The 19,635-nt window shown below is 42.6% G+C and overlaps 1 protein-coding gene across 16 annotated transcripts in view; it reads left to right on the top strand.

The window, feature by feature from the left end:
- Nucleotides 1-18,347, top strand: part of TACC1 (transforming acidic coiled-coil containing protein 1) — a 120,412-nt gene extending 102,065 nt beyond the window's left edge. For 15 of the 16 annotated variants that reach the window (XM_015076065.3, XM_027070814.2, XM_053216573.1 and 12 more), the window contains 7 exons: nt 3,845-3,970; nt 5,594-5,670; nt 6,786-6,829; nt 8,231-8,391; nt 9,203-9,309; nt 12,404-12,524; nt 13,574-18,347. In XM_015076065.3, the coding sequence (XP_014931551.3) occupies nt 3,845-3,970; nt 5,594-5,670; nt 6,786-6,829; nt 8,231-8,391; nt 9,203-9,309; nt 12,404-12,524; nt 13,574-13,642 (705 nt within the window). In that variant the 3' untranslated portion in view covers nt 13,643-18,347. Of the gene's footprint in view, nt 1-3,844; nt 3,971-5,593; nt 5,671-6,785; nt 6,830-8,230; nt 8,392-9,202; nt 9,310-12,403; nt 12,525-12,856; nt 13,505-13,573 lie in introns of those variants that run through there. The other variant, XM_027070825.2, reaches the window with a different exon arrangement.
- The last annotated feature ends 1,288 nt before the right edge of the window (nt 18,348-19,635 follow it).

The following is a 19,635-nucleotide window of genomic DNA, read 5'->3' as shown; positions in this document are numbered from 1 at the left end:
TCCAAGTACTGCGGGAGCGCTTCCTTGTATTTTCAGTGTGTGATAATAACAAGGAGATGATTGAAGAAGGTTGTGTCAAGGGGACCAAGCATTGCTCTGCACGGCTGCAGATCTCTGTGGCTTACCCGGTTTTTGAAACAGACTGGTTCAACTACAGACTGGTTCCACTTCCGGATTCCCAACTTCTTCATCCATAGAACAAGAGCACCTGTCTGACTGGTCCGAGTAGTTGAGAGGATGAGGGAATTGGTAGCGTAAAAGATGGAAGCTGCAAAGAGCTAGACCTCTATGAGATGGGGCAGTGCTGATAGGAAAAGGGTGGGAAGGTGAATGAGAAAGAAAAATGGGGAATGCTTGCCTTTGGAGCCAGCTGCTGAACATATCCTATGTTGCCATCTTTTAAAAAGTAACCCCAGTTGAACTTCCTGAAATTGGTGAATTTCTACTTCCTAGAATGTGGGATAGGTATTGCATGAAGCAATTACCGTATTCAGGACGCTCAGTGAAAGAGTCTGGTTAGCCTAGCATTCACTGTTTTACACCTCTGGGCTGCTTGGAAGTGAATTCCTTTGCAGTCTCATTGCCAGTGGTTGGTGGCGGCCAGGGTAAAATACCTAAGGCCAGAGGACAGTCAGTGATGGGTAGCCAGTCTCATCTTGTTTATCAGCTATTGGTCTGCAGCATTTTTCAAGTAGGAGTCAATTTATTTTATTGATTTTTTTATTTTTATTTTTTAGGACATCTTAAACTTCTTAAAAGTTAAGTTCATTTGGTTTTTCAGGCATGTCTCTGTTAGAGCGAAGTACCTGGGGTGGTACTAGTCCAGTGAGTTCAAGGGCAAAAGATGGGATGAACTCAGCATGCTGTGAGAGATTAATGATGCTAATTCTCCCACTGCAAGGAGCTGAGCAAAGAGGTTTCCATTGTGGCATCCTGCTCACTGCAAATCCTGCAACCAGGACTGTGTTGGGCTCCACTATCTACAGACAAGCGTTTTTTGGCCCTCAACTGTAAATGTTTTTGGGGGACAGGGAAGAAGATTATGGGACATGAAAAAGGACCCTTTTCGAAGGCCACGATTGATCAATTGGGTTGGCATCTTTGTTAAACATGTTAGATTGCCCAGGCTAGGAAGAGATCCGGCGCAGTTTTTTGAGATGGTAGATTCTGTAGGCTTTCTGTGCTGTTGGATAAGCAATATAAAGGACTGGACAGTGTGAAAAACTGAATCCTAGGGTTCTTGAAAAGGCGGCTAAAATAGGCCATGGCCATAAATTCCTAAGAGCTGTTGCAGTTTGAGCCGTGAGGCGAGAGGCATGTCGCCTGGCGGAGGGGAGTGGCCAGGGGAGGCAGGGCTGCAGGCTGCAGAGCCCAGTCACCTGGATATTTCTGCCACCATCTGAGTTCTGTCTCCCGCCTCCAACAGAGTGCTGCCTCTTCCAGACACATTAAGTCGTTGAGCAAGCAGGCAGACAACTCATTCATCCCCTCACAAATGATTGAGATGCTGAACTCGAGAATAGACATTGATATTTTCCTTACTAGGAAAATTCTTTTGGCTTATTTCCCAAATTCTTGCTAACTTGAGGGTCATTGGAAGCACAGGGGAGCTGTTTTTTAGAATTAGCTTGGGGATTCTGGCTTCAAATAATAAAAACACAAAAGACTGATTTTAAAGTGCATTAATTTAGAATCAGAAATCTAACAACAAAGTGAACTAAATGTATCAACTTGACCCTAGGGTGTTATCTCCCTGTAGGCAAGTTACATGGGAAGCAAGATTATGAGAAAGTTTCTTGAGAAGTATGGCACAGGAAGTCAATGTGATGACTCAGATGTCCAGAGGTTTATTCATTATCCACAAGAAGCACTTCTTATCATTTCTGGCTCTGGAATCATGGGGCGGCTTTGCTGGGTGCCTCTGACCTCTCACAGGCTGCGATCAAGGTATTAACCAGAGCTGTGGTCACCTCTAGGCTCAATCAGGGGTAGATGCATTTCCAAGCTCATTCACATGGCTGTTGGCACGTCTCAGGTCCTTACTAGCTGTTGGCAGAAACATTGATTCCTTGCCACGTGGGCCTCTCCATAGAGAGTTTCTCACAATGCAGAAGCCAGTCTTTTTGGAAAGTAATATCAAAAGTGACATCCCATGACTTTTACCATAGTCTCTTTAGAAGTAAGTCACCAGGACCAGCCTGCTCCCGAGGGGAGGAGATTACATGAGAGGATTAGTACCAGCAGGGTGGGGGTCATTGCAGGCCATGTTTGAGACTGCTCACCACAAGTGGCTTCTGGCTCTAGTGATAGATCTACCCCAAGATAGTGTTTCTGGGGGGACCTCAGACTCCTGTCAGCATGGTGGGTACCTTCCCCCAAATGCTGCTTGAAATGGGCACTGCCAGCTTGTGGCTTTTGCATTTCCCTTTTCTGTGGCCTAAACCAGGGCTTTCTGTATCAGGGCCCTTCTATGTGAAGCTAAATGCAAAAATTGTGGGGGGGGGGACGGGGGGGGCATTTTTTAGGGAAAGAGCGAGTTGTAATGACCATGAAAAGTTTAAAAACCACTGATCTCTGACTTGGGACTTTTCTGTTCAGTCTTGGTTCAAACAAGATACCAGAGAACTGATTGATTATGATCACTAACTGATGGATTGGTTATACAGATACTTAAGATTGTTAAGATTATTGCCAGATCACTTGGGCTGGCATTTTGGATGTTATTAGACTGACTTTTTCCCTATTTACGTAAAAAAGTTTACTTACATACCGTGGGAGGAAATAGCCCCCAAAATGCCTTTTAGGAAGGAGAATAGGATGAAGTCCATGTTCTTGTGAAAAAATACTAACCACCGTGGCTTTCTGGAACCTGAGTTTATGATAAAAGCTTAAGTTCTGTCACATCAGAAGGGAACTGAAAACTTAGCAGCAACAAGGAAGCAAAAAAATGAGAGTACAGGCACAGACCTTGACTTTACACGTGGCCACTTTGTAGAGGGAGGGCCCATTAGTGCTGTAACCTGACACACTGCCAGGGCAGGGACATGCCACAACAGAGCAGCTGAAGTTCCTGATGACCCTGACTCATTCTGGGGCGGGGGGAGGGGAGTCAGCCATGTGTTTGCCATTTCTGCTTCCTCAAGCTTGAAAGTTAGTAGTCCATTTTGGAAACATTTCCACCCAAAGTGGCTAAAGTTGTACACAAAGTATCACTGTGTTAAAAAGTTGACACCTTTTTTGGGAAAAGTTACATGGAACACATTTTCCCTGGAAACCAGAAACCCCCTGAAAAAGAGACATTTTCCACTTTATATAGACAGGTTTCTCTTTGGTGCATGTGATCTTTGGTGACTGGTCACTGTGATAATCAGATTTTATCCTTTTTGGATAAGAAGAAAACTTCACTAGGCTCTCTGTTAAATGGAAGCCAACCTCCCCACCCCATATTCAGTTTTTTCTGTTTTTTTATTTTTTAAAACATTTATTTATTTTTGAGAGAGAGAGAGAAACACAGAATCCGAAGCAGGCTCCAGGCTCTGAGCTGTCAGCACAGAGCCTGACGTGGGGCTCGAACCCATGAACTGTGAGATCATGACCTGAGCCGAAGTCGCACACTTAACCAACTGAGCCACCCAAACGCCCCAGTTTTTCCTTTAAACAACTACTTTAACTAGATTTGATTTTTTTTTTTAAGTTTCCCTGCTGTGGTTTTTTTTTTTTTTCTTCAAACGTGTTTTTAAAGATTGTAATCAATGTAGTAATGAGGACGCTATTGAAGGACGCTATTTGGGGTTAAGAAGCTGAAGCCCGAACATATTAAATGTAACTTCTTCCCCCTCCTCAGGGACTGTTGGAGTCATCTGTGGAGAAGGCCCCCGTGTCTGTGGCCTGTGGAGGGGAGAGCCCCTTGGATGGCATCTGCCTCAGCGAATCTGATAAGACAGCTGTGCTCACCCTCATAAGAGAAGAGGTAAAGGCCCTCATGTTCTGTCCACTTATCACTCCCATGTCTTTGTCAAGCCCATGTGCCAGCAGGTAGATTCCATCTCTGTTCGGCTTGAGTTATCCCCTCCTGGAAGTTCCTATTTCCTGCAGCTTGTTGAGCTCATATAAAGGGCTCCCTGTAAACTCTGCATTGGTGCTAGAGTCCCGACATTCTGGTGTCCTGGGGACAAAGCCGACAACACTTCTTTATCTTTCAGCCTTGAAGTTTTTTAAATACCAAATTCTGCCGACTCTACCCACATATATAATTAAATCAGTGCCTTCCTTTGACAGATATGATATGTTCATGCTTAAGGATTTCTTAAATTTGCAATAATATAAGATGTCTCTTACTTTCATCTATTCTTTAAACAGTTCAATTCTTTAACTAAACAACTTCAGTTCTGTGTTGAAAATAGATTACTGCTAGGTCTTTCCTGGATGATCTGAAAAAATATGAAAGACGCTGTTGCCCAGTTACCACTCTCTCCCATTATATTTCTAGGCTGTATTTTGTATGTTTGGTTTGTGCATCTCTTGTTGATTCCACCTTTTTTTTTTTTTAAAGAAGGGAATTCCCTTGCTGTAGCAATTTTATTTTCATAATATAATAGGAATAGTTAAGAGCCTCTGATGTCAAGGCCTTTTAAAGCTTCAAAAAATAGCATTAAGTTGATAATGAGGGATGTCAGCTGGCCCTTTTGTCAGAACTCGGGAGCAGTGGTGAGGAGGCCTACCAAAATCTTGTCAATGAGAAAAATGACCCTATCTTCCTCCTGAGAGCGAAACTGTGAGGTGATGCCCTAATGGAGCAGAACAGGCATGTGTCTCGTCACCTCAGGCAGATGGGCTGGCTGCTAGCTTCTTGAGACCCTGACTAAAGGCACAAAATAAAGAATGTACCAAATAGAAAGAGAGAAGCATAGAGACGTAGAATAAAAGGAGGGTAGTGATGCCCTTCTAAGCTGTGCCTAGGCCCACAGAGTTTGAGGTAATGAGTTTAGAGTATTTCTTCCCAGTTAGCAGGGGCACCCCAAATAGGAATATGGGTTCTGGTCTGACAAGCAAGATCCTGCCTATGGTGAGATGGGTGCATCTGGCTAAAGGATTTGAACTTCTGAGCCCCTAGTTGTGACTTCATTCTTATCAAGCAGAGATCTCTATAGGAAGAGAATGTGCTGGTCATGCTAATGCTCTGATTTTTCTTATCCTAAGTAAAATCAGTATTTTGGTTAAGGCGCATCTCTGCCAGGCAGATAGCTCTTCTTTTGGTGTCCTGTCCCAGTCACGGTTCTGGGCATGCAGAGCTGAGAGCAGACCCTGGACCCTGGCAGAATTCACAGAGATTGTGATTATCACTTGGAATCTTCCCTGGGGGATGTTCTGTTCACCCCTACCTTGGTGGCTACATTTCTGCCATCCTGTGTGGCAGAGAGAACATTTTTCCAGATGCTTGTGAGCATTATACACAGACGTTGAGGCTTTATATTCCTCATGGAGCTCAAATGTCTTGGGATGCACCTGGTTGCGTGTTGTTTTCAGTTTCCAATCTTAAATTCAAACTGTAATAGATTCAGTAAAACCAAGCTCTATCTCTATTATAATTTAGATAATCACTAAGGAAATCGAAGCAAATGAATGGAAGAAAAAATACGAAGAAACCCGACAAGAAGTGTTGGAGATGAGGTTAGACTGGAGGTTTGGGGGAGGGATTGGATACCTTTATGCATTATTAGATTTCATATAAATGAAGTGATGGAAGTATTTGCTTACCACAGAATCTGGTGTTGAGAACTTGAGGGCATTGATATTTGCACTTTAATTTGTGACTGTGACAGCATCTTTTTATGAGGATTGCTGACCAATTATTCACATACGGTAGCTTCTTGTGGGATGTTGAGAACATTACATGTAAGCAGAACCCACATGATTCTTGTCTTTTGAAAAGACATCAATTTGTGCAAAGATACCCATTTGAACTGAAGAATAAGATTTATCGACATACTCGATTCTGGAGGCATTATAATCTATAATGCTTTTCTCAAATTAATTATGCATGATGGCTTCAACTTTCATCACCATCAAATAGATTATAAAAAGCATGTTAACCGGAAACAAAATTGATTGACCTTAAATTGAAATCTTTTTTATTTTTGCTGCTCATTCCCTAGAATGGAGAGTTAGAGGCTGTGAAATAACTGAAGATAGGATCAAAGAAGAAGAAAAAAGCATAATTTCTACATTTGTGTAGTCAGCACTTGAATGATTAAGACATATTTTAAATATGCCCACTCTAACTTATAGCTCTTGTATTACTTGTGTTTTGAGCATTTCCTGGGTGTGAGGTCCCATGCCAGGTGTGGCGGAGAGGAAGGGACAGCCCCTGCCCTTAGAGAGCTTACGGTAGCCATCATAAAGGACTTGGATGCAGGGTCACAGTGATGGGCACCACCAGTGACAGTAGGGAGGCACACAGGGAAGAGCGCCAGTCCCTGGACAGGGTCGGCAGGGTCAGGGAAACTTTGTGGCACTTCACTGAAAAGAAAGGTTAACACGACAGGGTGATCTTTAAAGTCTTTGAATAACTGAAATGCTTTTGGAACTGAGACCGTAAAATAAAACTTGTGACTGAATTAGAGGGGGCAGGCTGCCCAAAAGGGTAGATTTGTTCATTTGAACATCGTTCAAGTACTTATTTGTTGAAATGTTCATTTGTTAATGTGTTTAATTGTTTGGGGCAGCATTTCAGGAACGTCTATTGAAAAATCTCTTCTGATAATTTTTTTTTTTTTTTTTTTAAGGAAAATTGTGGCTGAATATGAAAAGACCATTGCTCAAATGATTGGTAAGGACTTTTTTTATGTGTGTGTGTGGTGTGAGCCATAGGTTCCGTGGATGGTTTTCAAATCAGAACACAAGCTCGAACATCACCTAGATCCGGTTGATTCTCACTGTTCGCAGTGGTTGTGTTCTACAGAGTTGCCACAAACACAGCGAATGCTGAATACTGAACCATCGCTTTAGGGAAAGTACAGGGTGAGGTTGCTGCGGGCCTCTGGTCACACCATTTTTGTCAGTACATAACCTTGTCTTACGTATATTTGTTTAAAGACATCTCATTTAATGTTGACTCGTTATATCATTGAACTCCTGGCCCACAGTGCTATCATTCATGCCTGAATGAAGATTATCGGATGAAGGTGTTTTCTCCATAAGGCACATTACAACCTTAGGAGCACTAAACAGCACTTTGGCCCTCCACTTGGGGGCCATTTTAAACAGCAAAAATCACCAACAGAAAGCACAGAAATGCAGAAAATATCATGGTGTACTAAGTAGACTGAAAAGGACACTTGTTTACAGTAGGAAACAAGAAGGCAGTGTCACCCTGATCAGCCTTGGCTTGGAATGTGCCTGTCAAGTGACTTAAATGTTTTGACACTCTGCGCATGACCGGGAATGCACCACAAGTATTGATTTTGGGTTTACAAATAAATTTTAGCAAGTGGATGGATTCACAAATACACAGTCCACAAATAATGAAGATAAGCTGTAGTTACGTTCATTTCAGAGGCCAGCAAATGCTTGAATTGTGTGAAAAGCCCTCCACCTGGCCCCTAGAGTGTTGATGGCCTAGCCACATCATTAGTGCGCCGCCCCCCCCCCCCCCCCCAGTGGGATCTTCGTTTTGGCTCAGTGTCCTTAACTCTGCCACAAATCATATTTCCCTCATTTAGACCCACTGGTACCTTTTACAAAACAACAGTGGTTGGTTCTCTTATTCCACTGAATTTGGAATAACTGAGTAGCCAATATCAGCAGGACTGACTGCCTAAGTCTTTCTCTACTTAAAGCACTTCTTAAGCACTAAAATCATACTTTTTACAGTCCATATCACCTCATGCCTTCCCAGCATGGGACCTTTGCCATTGCTGTTCCTCTGCTGGAATATTCTCCTGGGTAGCTGCACAGCTCCTGCCCTCCCTCAGCAATTTTGGGTCCCTGTCAAATCTTTCTTCTGAGAGAGGTCACTCTATATGAAAACGGAACCCCCATCCTTCTTGTTCTGCTTTGTTTTTCCCCCCTCACTTGTCAGCAGCTGTCTCCCCCACTAACCTAAGTCCTCGAGAGGAACTTTGCTATGTCTGCTGCTGGGGCCCCCCACCAAAAATACTGCTTAGCTGACAGGGCAGCCGCTAACAATCTGTTGAATGAATATGCCATTACTTTTGATTGTGGTTCACAGAAGATGAACAGAGGACAAATATGACCTCTCAGAAGAGCTTCCAGCAACTGACCATGGAGAAGGAGCAGGCCCTGGCTGACCTTAATTCTGTGGAAAGGTCCCTTTCTGATCTCTTCAGGAGATACGAGAACCTGAAAGGCGTTCTGGAAGGGTTCAAGAAGGTAGCATGTCCTTTTCCTTTTGTCTCTGTAGTAGTGTATTTCCTTGGTAATGGATCTTTAAACATGTATGCCAGAGGTGTGGGTAGCCTTCTGAACGGGGGTTCGGGGCCCATGTATCATTGGTCTTGTACCTTCTGTTCCAGTGAAGCTGGAGATTTTCTTTTCCCTTTTTTCTTTCTGTGGTGGTTCAGGCATCTGGCCCACCGGGTGGCATGTTTTGGTCATTTCCTCTCCTGGGTCAGGCCACAGCCAGAGTGTGGCATGGAGTAGAAGAAGTGTGGAACCTTCAGACCTTAGGAGACTTCCAGAAATTGTTTTTGATAATTCCCCAATTTAATATTAGTAGAAGGAAAATTTAGCCCTGAAAAATTCAGGCTACATATTCTAGAAGAAAATAAGTATAATGTTTCAGATTTAGCTTGTAAGTGGGCATATTCAACTTAGTTGCATATCATCAATAAGATACATTTATAGCAGTGAACATTCTTTATTGTTTCCGTAGGAAAATAAAAATGAGACTGCCTAGTTTCCCTACAATGAGACTCAGAATGCCTCCCTAAACTAGGTTTATCGGGTCACTGAACCTTACTGTGTTTTGAAAATTTATACGCAAAGAAAGTATCCAGAATTTCTTCAGTAAGAATTACATGTGCCTGTTTTGAATTATCAGAGTAGAATTTAAAGGCATTTGAAGTAATGAGGTTTTCTCATTTTAAAAACAAAAATGAAAACTCTGATACATGGGATGTCACTAGTTGAAGAAAGATGAAATGACCAGTTTTTTTTATTTTAAATTGTCACTTTGGAACAGAATGAAGAAGCCTTGAAAAAGTGTGCTCAGGATTATTTAGCCAGAGTTAAACAAGAGGAACAGCGGTATCAGGCCCTGAAAATCCACGCGGAGGAAAAACTAGACAAGTGAGAGCTCTCAATGAGATGTTTCATGTTTTGTGATGTTGTGGGGAGATTGAGAAAGGCCAAAAAAAACCACCCAATGTTGTTTTGCAACCCTAGGTTGCATTGGCGTGTGTGTGTATGTTTTATTATTTAATTTTTTGAATAGTATCTTCACATTAAACATTAAAAAGAATAGAATAGAGATCTATAGGATCTCTCTCCCACCCTTTCCCTTGTCCCTGGCTCCCCCGCTTTCCTCACCCAGGTGATCAGTTTTTGGTTCCTTCCATCTCCTCAGATAAACTTTTTCCCTTCTTCTCCCCTGTCCTAGCTAACAGCTCCATCACACCACATGATCACCTTTTTTTTTTTTTTTTTTTATGTGATGAGAATCTCCTTTTTTATACAGATAACAGCATACTTTGCATTGTTCATTTAGTGCTATATTTTGGAAACCTTTCCATGTCAATCCATGAAGAGCTTCTGTATTTTTCTTAGCCTCCATATGGTGTTCCAGTGTTGCAATGTGTCATTTATTTAACCAGCCCCCTCCTTCTGGACACTCAGGGTACTTGCCATCCACTGTGAATAGTGCTGCAGTAGGTGACCTGGTATGGTTCTCATTTGGCGTGCATGTGAGTTATCTATATGCTAGAAAAAGGATTGCTGGGCCAAAGAACATACAGGCTTATCATTATGATAAAAAGTGTCAAATTGCCCTCACCTGATTTTCATCCATTTATCCCTAGGCTAGGTGTGCGAGCATCTCTTGTCCTTATGGCTTTGCCCACAGATCAAATTTTTGGTTTTCTGTAAACCCAGTAGATACAAGGTAGTATTTCAGTTTAGTTGGGGATTTCTTTTTTTGACAAGCAAATGGAGCATTTATTCAATGTAGTTTTGATTGTTGTTTACCTCATGGAATTGAACCTATTTGAGCAGCTATCTGTACGTGTACTTTCTGTACCGTGAATGACTATTCTTTGCCTGGTTTTCTATTGTCAGTTTATATATTATTCATCTGTAAATATATTATTATATTTATGTACTAAGGATGCCGGCCTTTTGTGATATGAGTCTTGAATATTTTTTCTAGTTTGTCTTTTGGCTTCTGGTGTTTTTTGATATGCAGAAATCTGTTTGTTTTTATGTAGTGAAATTTATCAGTCCTTTTATGGCTTCAGGATTTTCTGTCATGGTAACAAAGATCTTCTCTGCTCTGAATATAAAATATTCTCCCATGTTTTCATTCTAGTACTTTTATGGCTTCATTTTTTTAATCCTTAAATCCAACACGTTTGGAATTTATCCTGGGGAACAGTCTGAAGAATGCATCCAACTTTATTTTTTAACTAAAAAGTAATACTTGTACATTTTGCTGTCTATCTTCATATTTGTAAAACGTTGTAAGTTCCCCTCTCTCATTCCCACCCCCAGAGATACTACTATTAAAGGTTTATTAACAGAAGCACCTGGATGGCTCAGTTGGTTGAGCATCTGACTCTTGATTTTGGCTTGGGTCATGATCTCACAGTCGTGGAATTGAGCCCCGCATCAGGCTCCATGCTAAGCGTGGAGCCTGCTTAAGATTCTCACTCCCTCGGGGCGTTAGGTGACTCAGTGGTTAGGTGTCTGACTCGGTTTGTGGCTCAGGTCATTATCTCACGGTTCTTGGGTTCAAGCCCCATGACAGGCTCTGCGCTGGCAGCATTGAGCCTGCTTAGGATTCCTTGTCTCCCTTTCTCTGCCCCTTTCCCTGTTGGCTGTTTCTGTCTCTCTCAAATAAATTAAAAAAAGATTCTCTCTCCTTCTGTCCCCCTCCCCGGCTGGTGCATATGGGGATGCTCTCTCAAAAAAAAGAAAAAGCTTTATTGTGTATCCTTCCAGTTTTTTCTTGACACCTTTATAAATACTACCCAACATGGCTTTGGACTTTTTTAAAAATAACATCGGAGTCATAGGATACAAATTTCCTTTTTCACTTAATAGTATATATGGCCCTTCTCCATGTCAGAACATCTAGCTCAGTCTAATTATTTGTGTTAGTTGTAGGACTGTTCCATTCCTTACTGATGGGCATTTAGATAGTTGCACAGTTTTTCAGTCGTAAACACTGCTGCAGTGAACATCCTTATCCACAATCATTGTGCAACATGGAAGTATTGCTGTGGATACTTAAGTATTGCTGTGGATACGTAACGTAAGGGAGTTGCCGGGTCAGAAGGTGTATGCATTTTATTTATTTATTTTTAAAATGTTTATTCATTTTGAGAGAGAGGGAGAGAGAATTGCAAACAGGCTCTACACTATCAGTGCAGACCCCAGTGTGGGATCTCAAACTCACAAACTGTGAGATCATGACTTGAGCCAAAATTAGGAGTTGGATGCTCAACTGACTGAGCCACCCAGGCACCCCAGGTGTATGCATTTTAAATCCTAATAGTTACAGCCATCTCACTCTCCGCGAAGACGGTGCCAGTTTTCACTTCCCCCGTCAGTTTGTGAGTCTGTTTCTTGCATCTCGACCATAATGGGATAAGATCATCCTAGTTAATATTTGCCAATCTGATAAATTTTTAAAGTTTATCATTTAAATTTGCATGCCTCTACTAATGAGTTTTTAGCATCCTTTCATCAATTAATTGGCCACTTATCAATTGACATTTGTAGTTTTAGAATTTTCTTTTGTATCTCATTAATAAAGTCACTTTTAGTTCTAGTGTCCTAGATGTCAGTGGTTAGCATCCTGACTCTTTGGCTGTGATAATCCCACAGATGACCCTGCCTGCTATTGGGTTAAAAAACAAATCTAAGATTGCTGTACAAAGTGTCACATGATTCCATTTTCTAGTGACATGTGAATTTTGAAGTCACTGTGGCCTATGAGATTAATTCTACCACTGGTTTGCACCTTGGAAATTTCCTTAGCAGTTGTGTATCCACTGAAGTTTTATAAATTTAAATGGAATGATTTGGGTCACCAGTTTTTCTCTTATCATGAAGCCCTGTTATTCTGTGTCTCACAGATGTCAGCAGTCTTGACTCCTTAGCTGTGACCTGTAACTAACCATGAGCTTTTTGTCCCTTTACTCCACAAACAAAACACCACAAACAGAGCCAATGAGGAGATTGCTCAGGTTCGAACAAAAGCGAAGGCCGAGAGCGCGGCTCTCCACGCTGGACTCCGGAAGGAGCAGATGAAGGTGGAGTCCCTGGAAAGAGCCCTTCAGCAGAAGGTACACAGAGGGGTGTGGGGTGACGACCTGTGAGACACGTGGTTTTCCTCTGTGGCCGTGGCTGGCTTGTGGTGGATTTGGATGAAAGAGAAACCTCGTGTTTTTGCCCAGAGTCAAACTTTGATCCAGCTGCTCTGGGAACTGGTTCAGGTGGACACGAACAAGGCAGACCATGAACTCCCAAGCCTCTGAGTAGGAGCCATCCCCAGGCAGGATGCAGAGAGGAAGTTGCATTAACTAAAGGGGACAAGACACTTCTTAGGTTCCGAGGTTACCTTTTTTCTTTTTGTTTTTTATGTAATATATGAAGCCATCTTCCCCCTTGATTGCAGCTTTATCCTCCTGGGGACATTGGCAACATCTGGAGGTGGATTTAGTTGTCACGACTAGGAGATGCTACTGGCGTCTCATGGGTAGAGGCCAGAAGTGCTACTAAACATCTAACAGTGCACAGGACAGTCCCTACAACAAAGACTGACCCGGCCCAAAATGCCGGTGGTGCCGCAGTTGAGAAATTCTGCTGTAGGTAAATAAAAATCAGGTCCCTATTTCTCGCTACTCTGATTCTTAGACTTCATTTTTTTTGTGTGTGCCTCCAGTGTTTTTCTTCCTGTGTCTCCAGTTATGTGCTCACGTGTATGGCATCCCTTCAGCTAGGGCGAGGGTTTCGATCTTGAGGTCTGCTAACCCCTAGACAGTGTTCCCTGGGATTACTCAGACTCCAGAATACTTGTGTTTTTACCAAGTATCACAGGTAATTCCCATGATAACAAGAGAATTGGGGAACTGAGACGATTATGGGCAAGCTGCAGAGGGCCGATGGTCACCCTCATCCCCTACTCAACTGAAGCATGACTTTATGAACACGACACAAACATTTTTCAGGGACAAGCTTCCCTTTCTTTAAAGGGTCTCTGACATAGGAAAGTTACCAACCACTGAGTCAGGATGTCTAGGCAAAGTGTGGCCAGTCTTGGGACTATTTGGGTGTAATTGCCTTGATCTCAGGATGCAAAGTGGCCTACATCACCATGTCATTTGTCTTTCAGAACCAAGAAATAGAAGAACTAACGAAAATCTGCGATGAGCTGATCGCGAAGTTGGGAAAGACTGACTGAGTCTCCCCCTCGTTAGCTCAGCAGGTCTGCATTTGGCTGCTTCTCTCTTAACCACAGTTATCTTGCCTTATCCAGGAAAAATTGCCCCTTTGCAGAGGAAAAAAAAAAAAAAACTTTAAAAAAAAGCACATGCCTACTGCTGCCTGTCCCGCTTTGCTGCCGACACAACAGCCCTGGAAGGATCCCTGGAGTATCGCACAGGCCCGGAAGGAGGGGCGTCTGACCACGGTCTGCTGACAGGTTCAGTCAGACGGGCTGCTAAGTTTAGGGTCATGATTTCTCGATCATCTTTAGTCCATTTAAAAGTCTTCTTCTCTTTTCCAAGCTCGTTAAATTTGGGATTTTGTGCCTACTACTTGGGCTCATCTCTGTCCACCACCTGTCTAAGTTTTTTGGTGACCTATTTATTTCATCTTTGAAATTTAATGTTCAACATTAGTGGTTTTATTTGGGGAAATAATTTGGCCTATTGTTATTTCTGGTTTATAAGCAAGAAGGGACTCTGAGTACTCGTTTATACACGCACACACACGTTTACATATGCTGCTCTTTTTTCTCTGAAGCATAGTCAAATAAGAGCTTCTCCACAGAAGACCGTATTTCCATAAATGTATAACCCTATTTTGAAATAGAATTGTGGCCTAGAGTGCCAACCTCAGAATTTAGGGAATGGTAGGTATAAAGACCCCAGACTCAGGTTTTACATCTGGGGGAGACTTTTTGCCAGTGTTTCATTGTCCTGGTGTTGGGACCCTCCTTGGCTTTGACAGGTGCGGCCCCTTTGGGGTCAGTCCTCAGACCACACGGCAAATGGCCCTGGCAGGCAGGAATCCCTCAAAGCTGGGGTTTGGCGAGTTGGTCCCAAAGCAGTTCAGTCTCCTCTGCTTCTGTTTGTTGCTTCAAAATCAACATTTACTCTTTATCATCTTGCTATTTGAAATATACAAAGAAAATCTACTTGTAAAAAAAAAAAAAAAGGCTTAGGTGATCTTCTTTAGTGAAAAGGTAACTGTAGCCGCGGTAGCAGTTAGAAGGTGAAGAAGCAGTTTTTCACAAGTGTGTTGTGTTGTTCTTCAAAAAAAATTTTAAGGCAAAAAAATCCTTTCAAACTTAGATGGTAGAATTTTTAACAAAACAGGCTGTAAAAATCATGTGAACCACTCCAAAAATCACGTTGGGGATATTGTTGAACAAAGAGCATTGAGTCCCAGAGCAGAGGAGTGCAGGAGCAGAGCTGCACTCAAAACCAAACTCCTCAAGCTCTTCCTGCGCTTGGGTCACGGAGTGGGCGCCTTTAAACCCAAGATGGAAATTTTCCCCGTGATGCCGGTGAACTCCCCTCCATGTGGTAGGCAAAACCAAATCCATGCAGTGTTTTAAAGCACTCTTGTTGTCTTAATCTTACACTCTCTTCACGGTGATACGCACGCTATTCCGTACAAGTAAGTTTTCGTACCTTTCTTGTAAAACTCTTGCATGATCCAACTTCTGCAACAAATTGTGCCTCGTGGAGAACCTCTATAGATCTTCGAACATGCATTTTTTCTTTAGCCGTGTACTGTTCACATGGGTGCAATCTTCAGCCCCAGGGAGGTCAGTAGTGTCCTTTAAAGCTAGAAGTCACGTCTTACCGATATGCATTTATCGTAATTGGTGCTTAGGCTGTATTCTAAAGCCTATTGTCTTAATATTTTGTACAAAACAAGAATAGCAAAATGATCTGTGGTTGGAGAAGTGACTTGACAATCACGTGGGCTTTGAAAGCAGTTCCATGTGGTCTCTGCACACGGTCATAGTGCCCATGGACTGCTCGTGTCTCCAGTTGCTGGAACTGGTTTCTGCTGCCAGTCCTCTGCTCCTAGGGAAATTAACTGTGCATTTTGCAGAAAGGAACGTTGCTAAATCTTTTTACTGCTGTGTTTTGGTGAGACAGCCATGTTTATTTGTTTTGTATTGATCTGTTTTAAGCACGAAAGGCTTATAGTGGTCTCCATTCTAAATCCATGGTCCTCCATTTAGGCTTCATGTGCATATTTAAAAAGTAGCTGTGTGTTAAAACCAAGGTGACGACAATCCTTCCCTAGCATGCTGGTGGAAGAGACCCCGTAAAGAAACCCCGGTGGGTGAAGTTGCTGCACAAGGATTACGAAAGGCCCTGGTCAAGTAACTTTTGCCATTGGCCTCTCGGCCACAGCCAGTACAAGGGAATGTTCTTCCTTCTCATTTAATAGATGGATATTCTCCAACAAGAATAAAAATGGAGCTGGCAAATCAAGAGAATATCCTGGGCTGAAAGAAGTTATGTTTGTTTCTCTTTAAAAATAAGCAAAAGCAAAAAAAAAAAAAAAAACCAAAAAAACCTTTCAAAATTTTGGAGAGTAAGAGTTTAGCCTAGAGCTTTGCTTCAAAGCACGTGAGGGCCATTACTTGTTGGGTAGGAGGTAGTAAATCCTGTCACAAGAGTGGGAAGCAGAGGTGAAGGGAAGCTGCTGTCCCAGATAGCTTTGGGAGTAGTAGGTGATCAACCTTGTTGAGACTCGACCCAGAGCCATTTCTTGTTTTTGACTTTGCCAAAATGTGGATAGATAGTCTTTATCTAGAAGCATTTTAACGGGAAGATTTAGTGTAAGATAGACTAGTTTGTCACTTGGTTGGCTAGTCAGTTACAGTCAGACCTCCTGAGATTTACTTTATTTGGAGAACCTCCTGGAAGCCAGTGACCTGCCCAAACCTTTTGTTCTGGAAATATTGAGAAGCCCAGTTTTCTCACATGGTTTCTAGTTTCTTCAGACCCAGCCCAAATTAGGAAGTGCAGAAGCACATGATAGTGAAAACCTCTGAGGATCTGGCAGCCTTCCAGAATGATATGGAATCCAAGGGGAGATTCGTGTTTCGTCCTGAAACCTAGCTCAATTTGAATTTGATTTCCAGCCAGTTACCTTTCTACCTGTCCCACACTTTGTACGATCCTCACACAGATACTTAGCTATTTATGAGACAGCCCCGAATTAGCCCTGTTTATAAATGGGGAGCATAACGTGCCCCAAATGTTCCTGGGCTGATTGAGCAGCCAGAGTAAAGCGCTCATTTTAAGTAAAGGTAACAGGAGGCCCATTGGTGGCTCTATGAGCTCAGAATGGAGTTTTGAAGAGCAAGCATCAGTAAGTCTTGTGTGCTGTGGTTGGAGGTGATTCAGCACATCCTTTGTTAGTGGAGTAAAAGCTCTAACGCTCCCTTTAATTTCCTTTGGTTCTTCACTACGACTGGCAGCCATGGCCTGAATTACACGTGACTGCTGCCCCTGTAGTCTTCCTGTGACCGTGCGAGCTTGCTCTTGGACTTGGGGTTCTTACTTTAGCCTCTTGTTGGGAAGAGAGAAACTGGGTGTTGAAAGATTAAATGTTTCAGGCAAAGGATTTTAAAGTAAAGATGTATATATTCTGAAGAATTTAAAAGATAGCAGATTATTCTTTGCTTATTAAAGAGTAAATATAGTCTGGGAATCCCAGAATGCCAAGCCAAAGGTCTAAGAAGTCATCTTCTGTAAAGATTTTAATAACGTAGTATTTTGAGGAGACTTCTGTCCAAAAAGGTTTGACTGGCCTCCAGATTCCAGTGGTTTTATGAAGAGCAGTGTATCACTGAAACCTTGGTCTCCCACACAGTAAAGGTAAAAAGAACTGATACACTAGACAACTTCTCTCTGAGGGTCTCCTCTGGAAGGTACTGTAACAGCAGCATTTCCAGTGAAGACCCACTCCCTTGTGCCCAGAGCTAGCATTCTGGAGACTAAAGATTGCACTTTCCGTAGTTCTTCGTCCAAATGCGATCCCATTTCTGTGCCTCTTAGCATGCAGTTAGATTTGGACAAACAAGATTCCTAAGGAATGACTTTATTAACTATAATATGGTTACAGCTATTACATATAGATATATAGGTATATAGATCCTGGTTATAGTTCTAATATGGAGATGGCCCACGTGATGCCAGCCTGTGGCAGTCTGAATAATGCTTTAACCCATCTGGAGGAGGCCAGGCACAGCTGAGGTGTGGCTTGAACCTTCCCTGTATCCACTCTTCACTCTAGGGCCGTGAAGGTGTCACTTTGTCCCCCTCTGCCTTTTAGTGGTATCTGAAATATACAAGGTCTGCCCCAGTCACATTGTTAAACCGATGCTCTGTGAAGAACTTCCACGTGGACATACGAAGATTTGAACTCCTGACCCCACCCCCTGTCCAGATACAGGGCATCCTGCGTTCCCAACCACCCCGCAGCTTCTTCCCAGCCCCTTCTCACGCCCGGGGACAGGATCCAGGCCTTCCTTTATAAACCTCCCAGGTAGCAGTAAGCTTGTCGGTGTTGCCATTAGCAAGCGTGTGTTTGCCAGTAGATGCCCATTTGTACTCACGTGCCAACAAGTACATGTCAGCTGCCCATCTGCTTCCGCTACGCCCCCTCGGGTGCCGGGAAGTGTGTGAGGAACCTCTCGTCGGGAGGCGTGAACGCTGCACTGACTACTGCTGTCAGGATCGTGTCGTGTGGAATAATCATCTACATAAATTTTATATGCACAGTACTTCCCCTTTTATATGTCAGGTAAATATTTGTAAAAGTTATACTCACACAAATGAAATGATTATAATGATTACTAATATATTTTTTCCATGTTTCATTGCCTGAATAAAAACTGTTTACCACTGTTAGAGCTGGGTGTGTGAATGTTTTTCCCCTGGTTATAAGTCATTTTCTCCCCGAGCGTGAACATTTCTGACAGCCTTGCTTTTTTAAGAGCTCCATATTTCAGTCTAAAAATAGACAAGATGACATTTTCACTACACTCATTTCGTGAAATTTTATGCATTTGGTGGGGTGTGTAATTAAAACAAACAAACTTTGGAATTCAGACCTTGCCGTATAAATTTCCATGCCTTCGCATCTGTGCAAACAGAGTTTTTAATTGAGTGCTGCTTGGTTTTGCTTAGAGACTGCCTGCCGGCCCTGGCATTTTTCAAGTCCTATGTACCGAAGTCAACTCAGCTCTCTGACTCCTCGGAGGACACAGGATAAAGCCAGAACTGCGCAAACGTTGCAGGAGAGCCCACAGGAAATAGTGGACGTTTTAGGTTTCTTCTAGGTTAACACCAGGAAAAACTTTTTCAGTACTGGCCAGGCCGCTCTCTGCTTACAGGGGTAGGGGGACTGGGCAGGACATTTCATGAGTTTGATTGCCGGAGAAGATCAATGAAAAGGCTGCTTACGGCTGCACTTCACAACCTGGTGGGGAACCACTGCGAAGGGTCAGAACACTGTCACTTTCTTACCGTTGGCCGCATGTAACACATCACAGCCTATGAAGTTCCTTCCTAAAAGGAAGGTTTCCCACTAGTGTGCTCCTGAACCGGCAGGAGGCGGCACTGGCTTTCGCTAAGTGCTCGTGACAGTAGAAATCTCATCATTTTCTAAGAATTCTTGGGAAGAATAAGATGAAAATTACCTTTCTGCTCCTACAGAATTTTATTCTTAGGTAACATCAGACCAAAAGTTGTTTTCACACTTTTGCAAATAGGGGGATCATGGGATCATTTTAGTGAGTGACAATCCATATTTTCGTAAGAGAATCCACGACAGGAAGTAAGGAATCGCACCACGGTAAGTAGTGTTTCATGAAATCTGTTTCAGAAGTGTGTGTGTACTAGGTCATGACGAAAAACTAATTTCTTGCTATGGCTGGTGGTCGAAGTATGAAAAAACAGTCTACCGACTTAAGTCCTTTTGCATTTATAGAAACAGGCCTGGGGAGAAATGTGGCCAAGATTGTGCAGCACTCAAAATGGGCAACAAAATTGTCACTTCGTCCTTTTCAAGCTCTTTAAATACAAGACCTCTCATGTTTGGATAATGTAGGCATTTTCTAAGTTTATAGGTATATGAGGACCAAACAAAATGCCTCTTTTCTGCATGCATTTACCAAATAAGTATTTACCAAATAAA

The sequence above is a fragment of the Acinonyx jubatus genome, chromosome B1 (assembly GCF_027475565.1).
Source record: "Acinonyx jubatus isolate Ajub_Pintada_27869175 chromosome B1, VMU_Ajub_asm_v1.0, whole genome shotgun sequence".
Classification (NCBI taxonomy): Eukaryota; Metazoa; Chordata; class Mammalia; order Carnivora; family Felidae; genus Acinonyx; species Acinonyx jubatus.
This window is presented reverse-complemented; position numbering and strand designations above follow the sequence as displayed.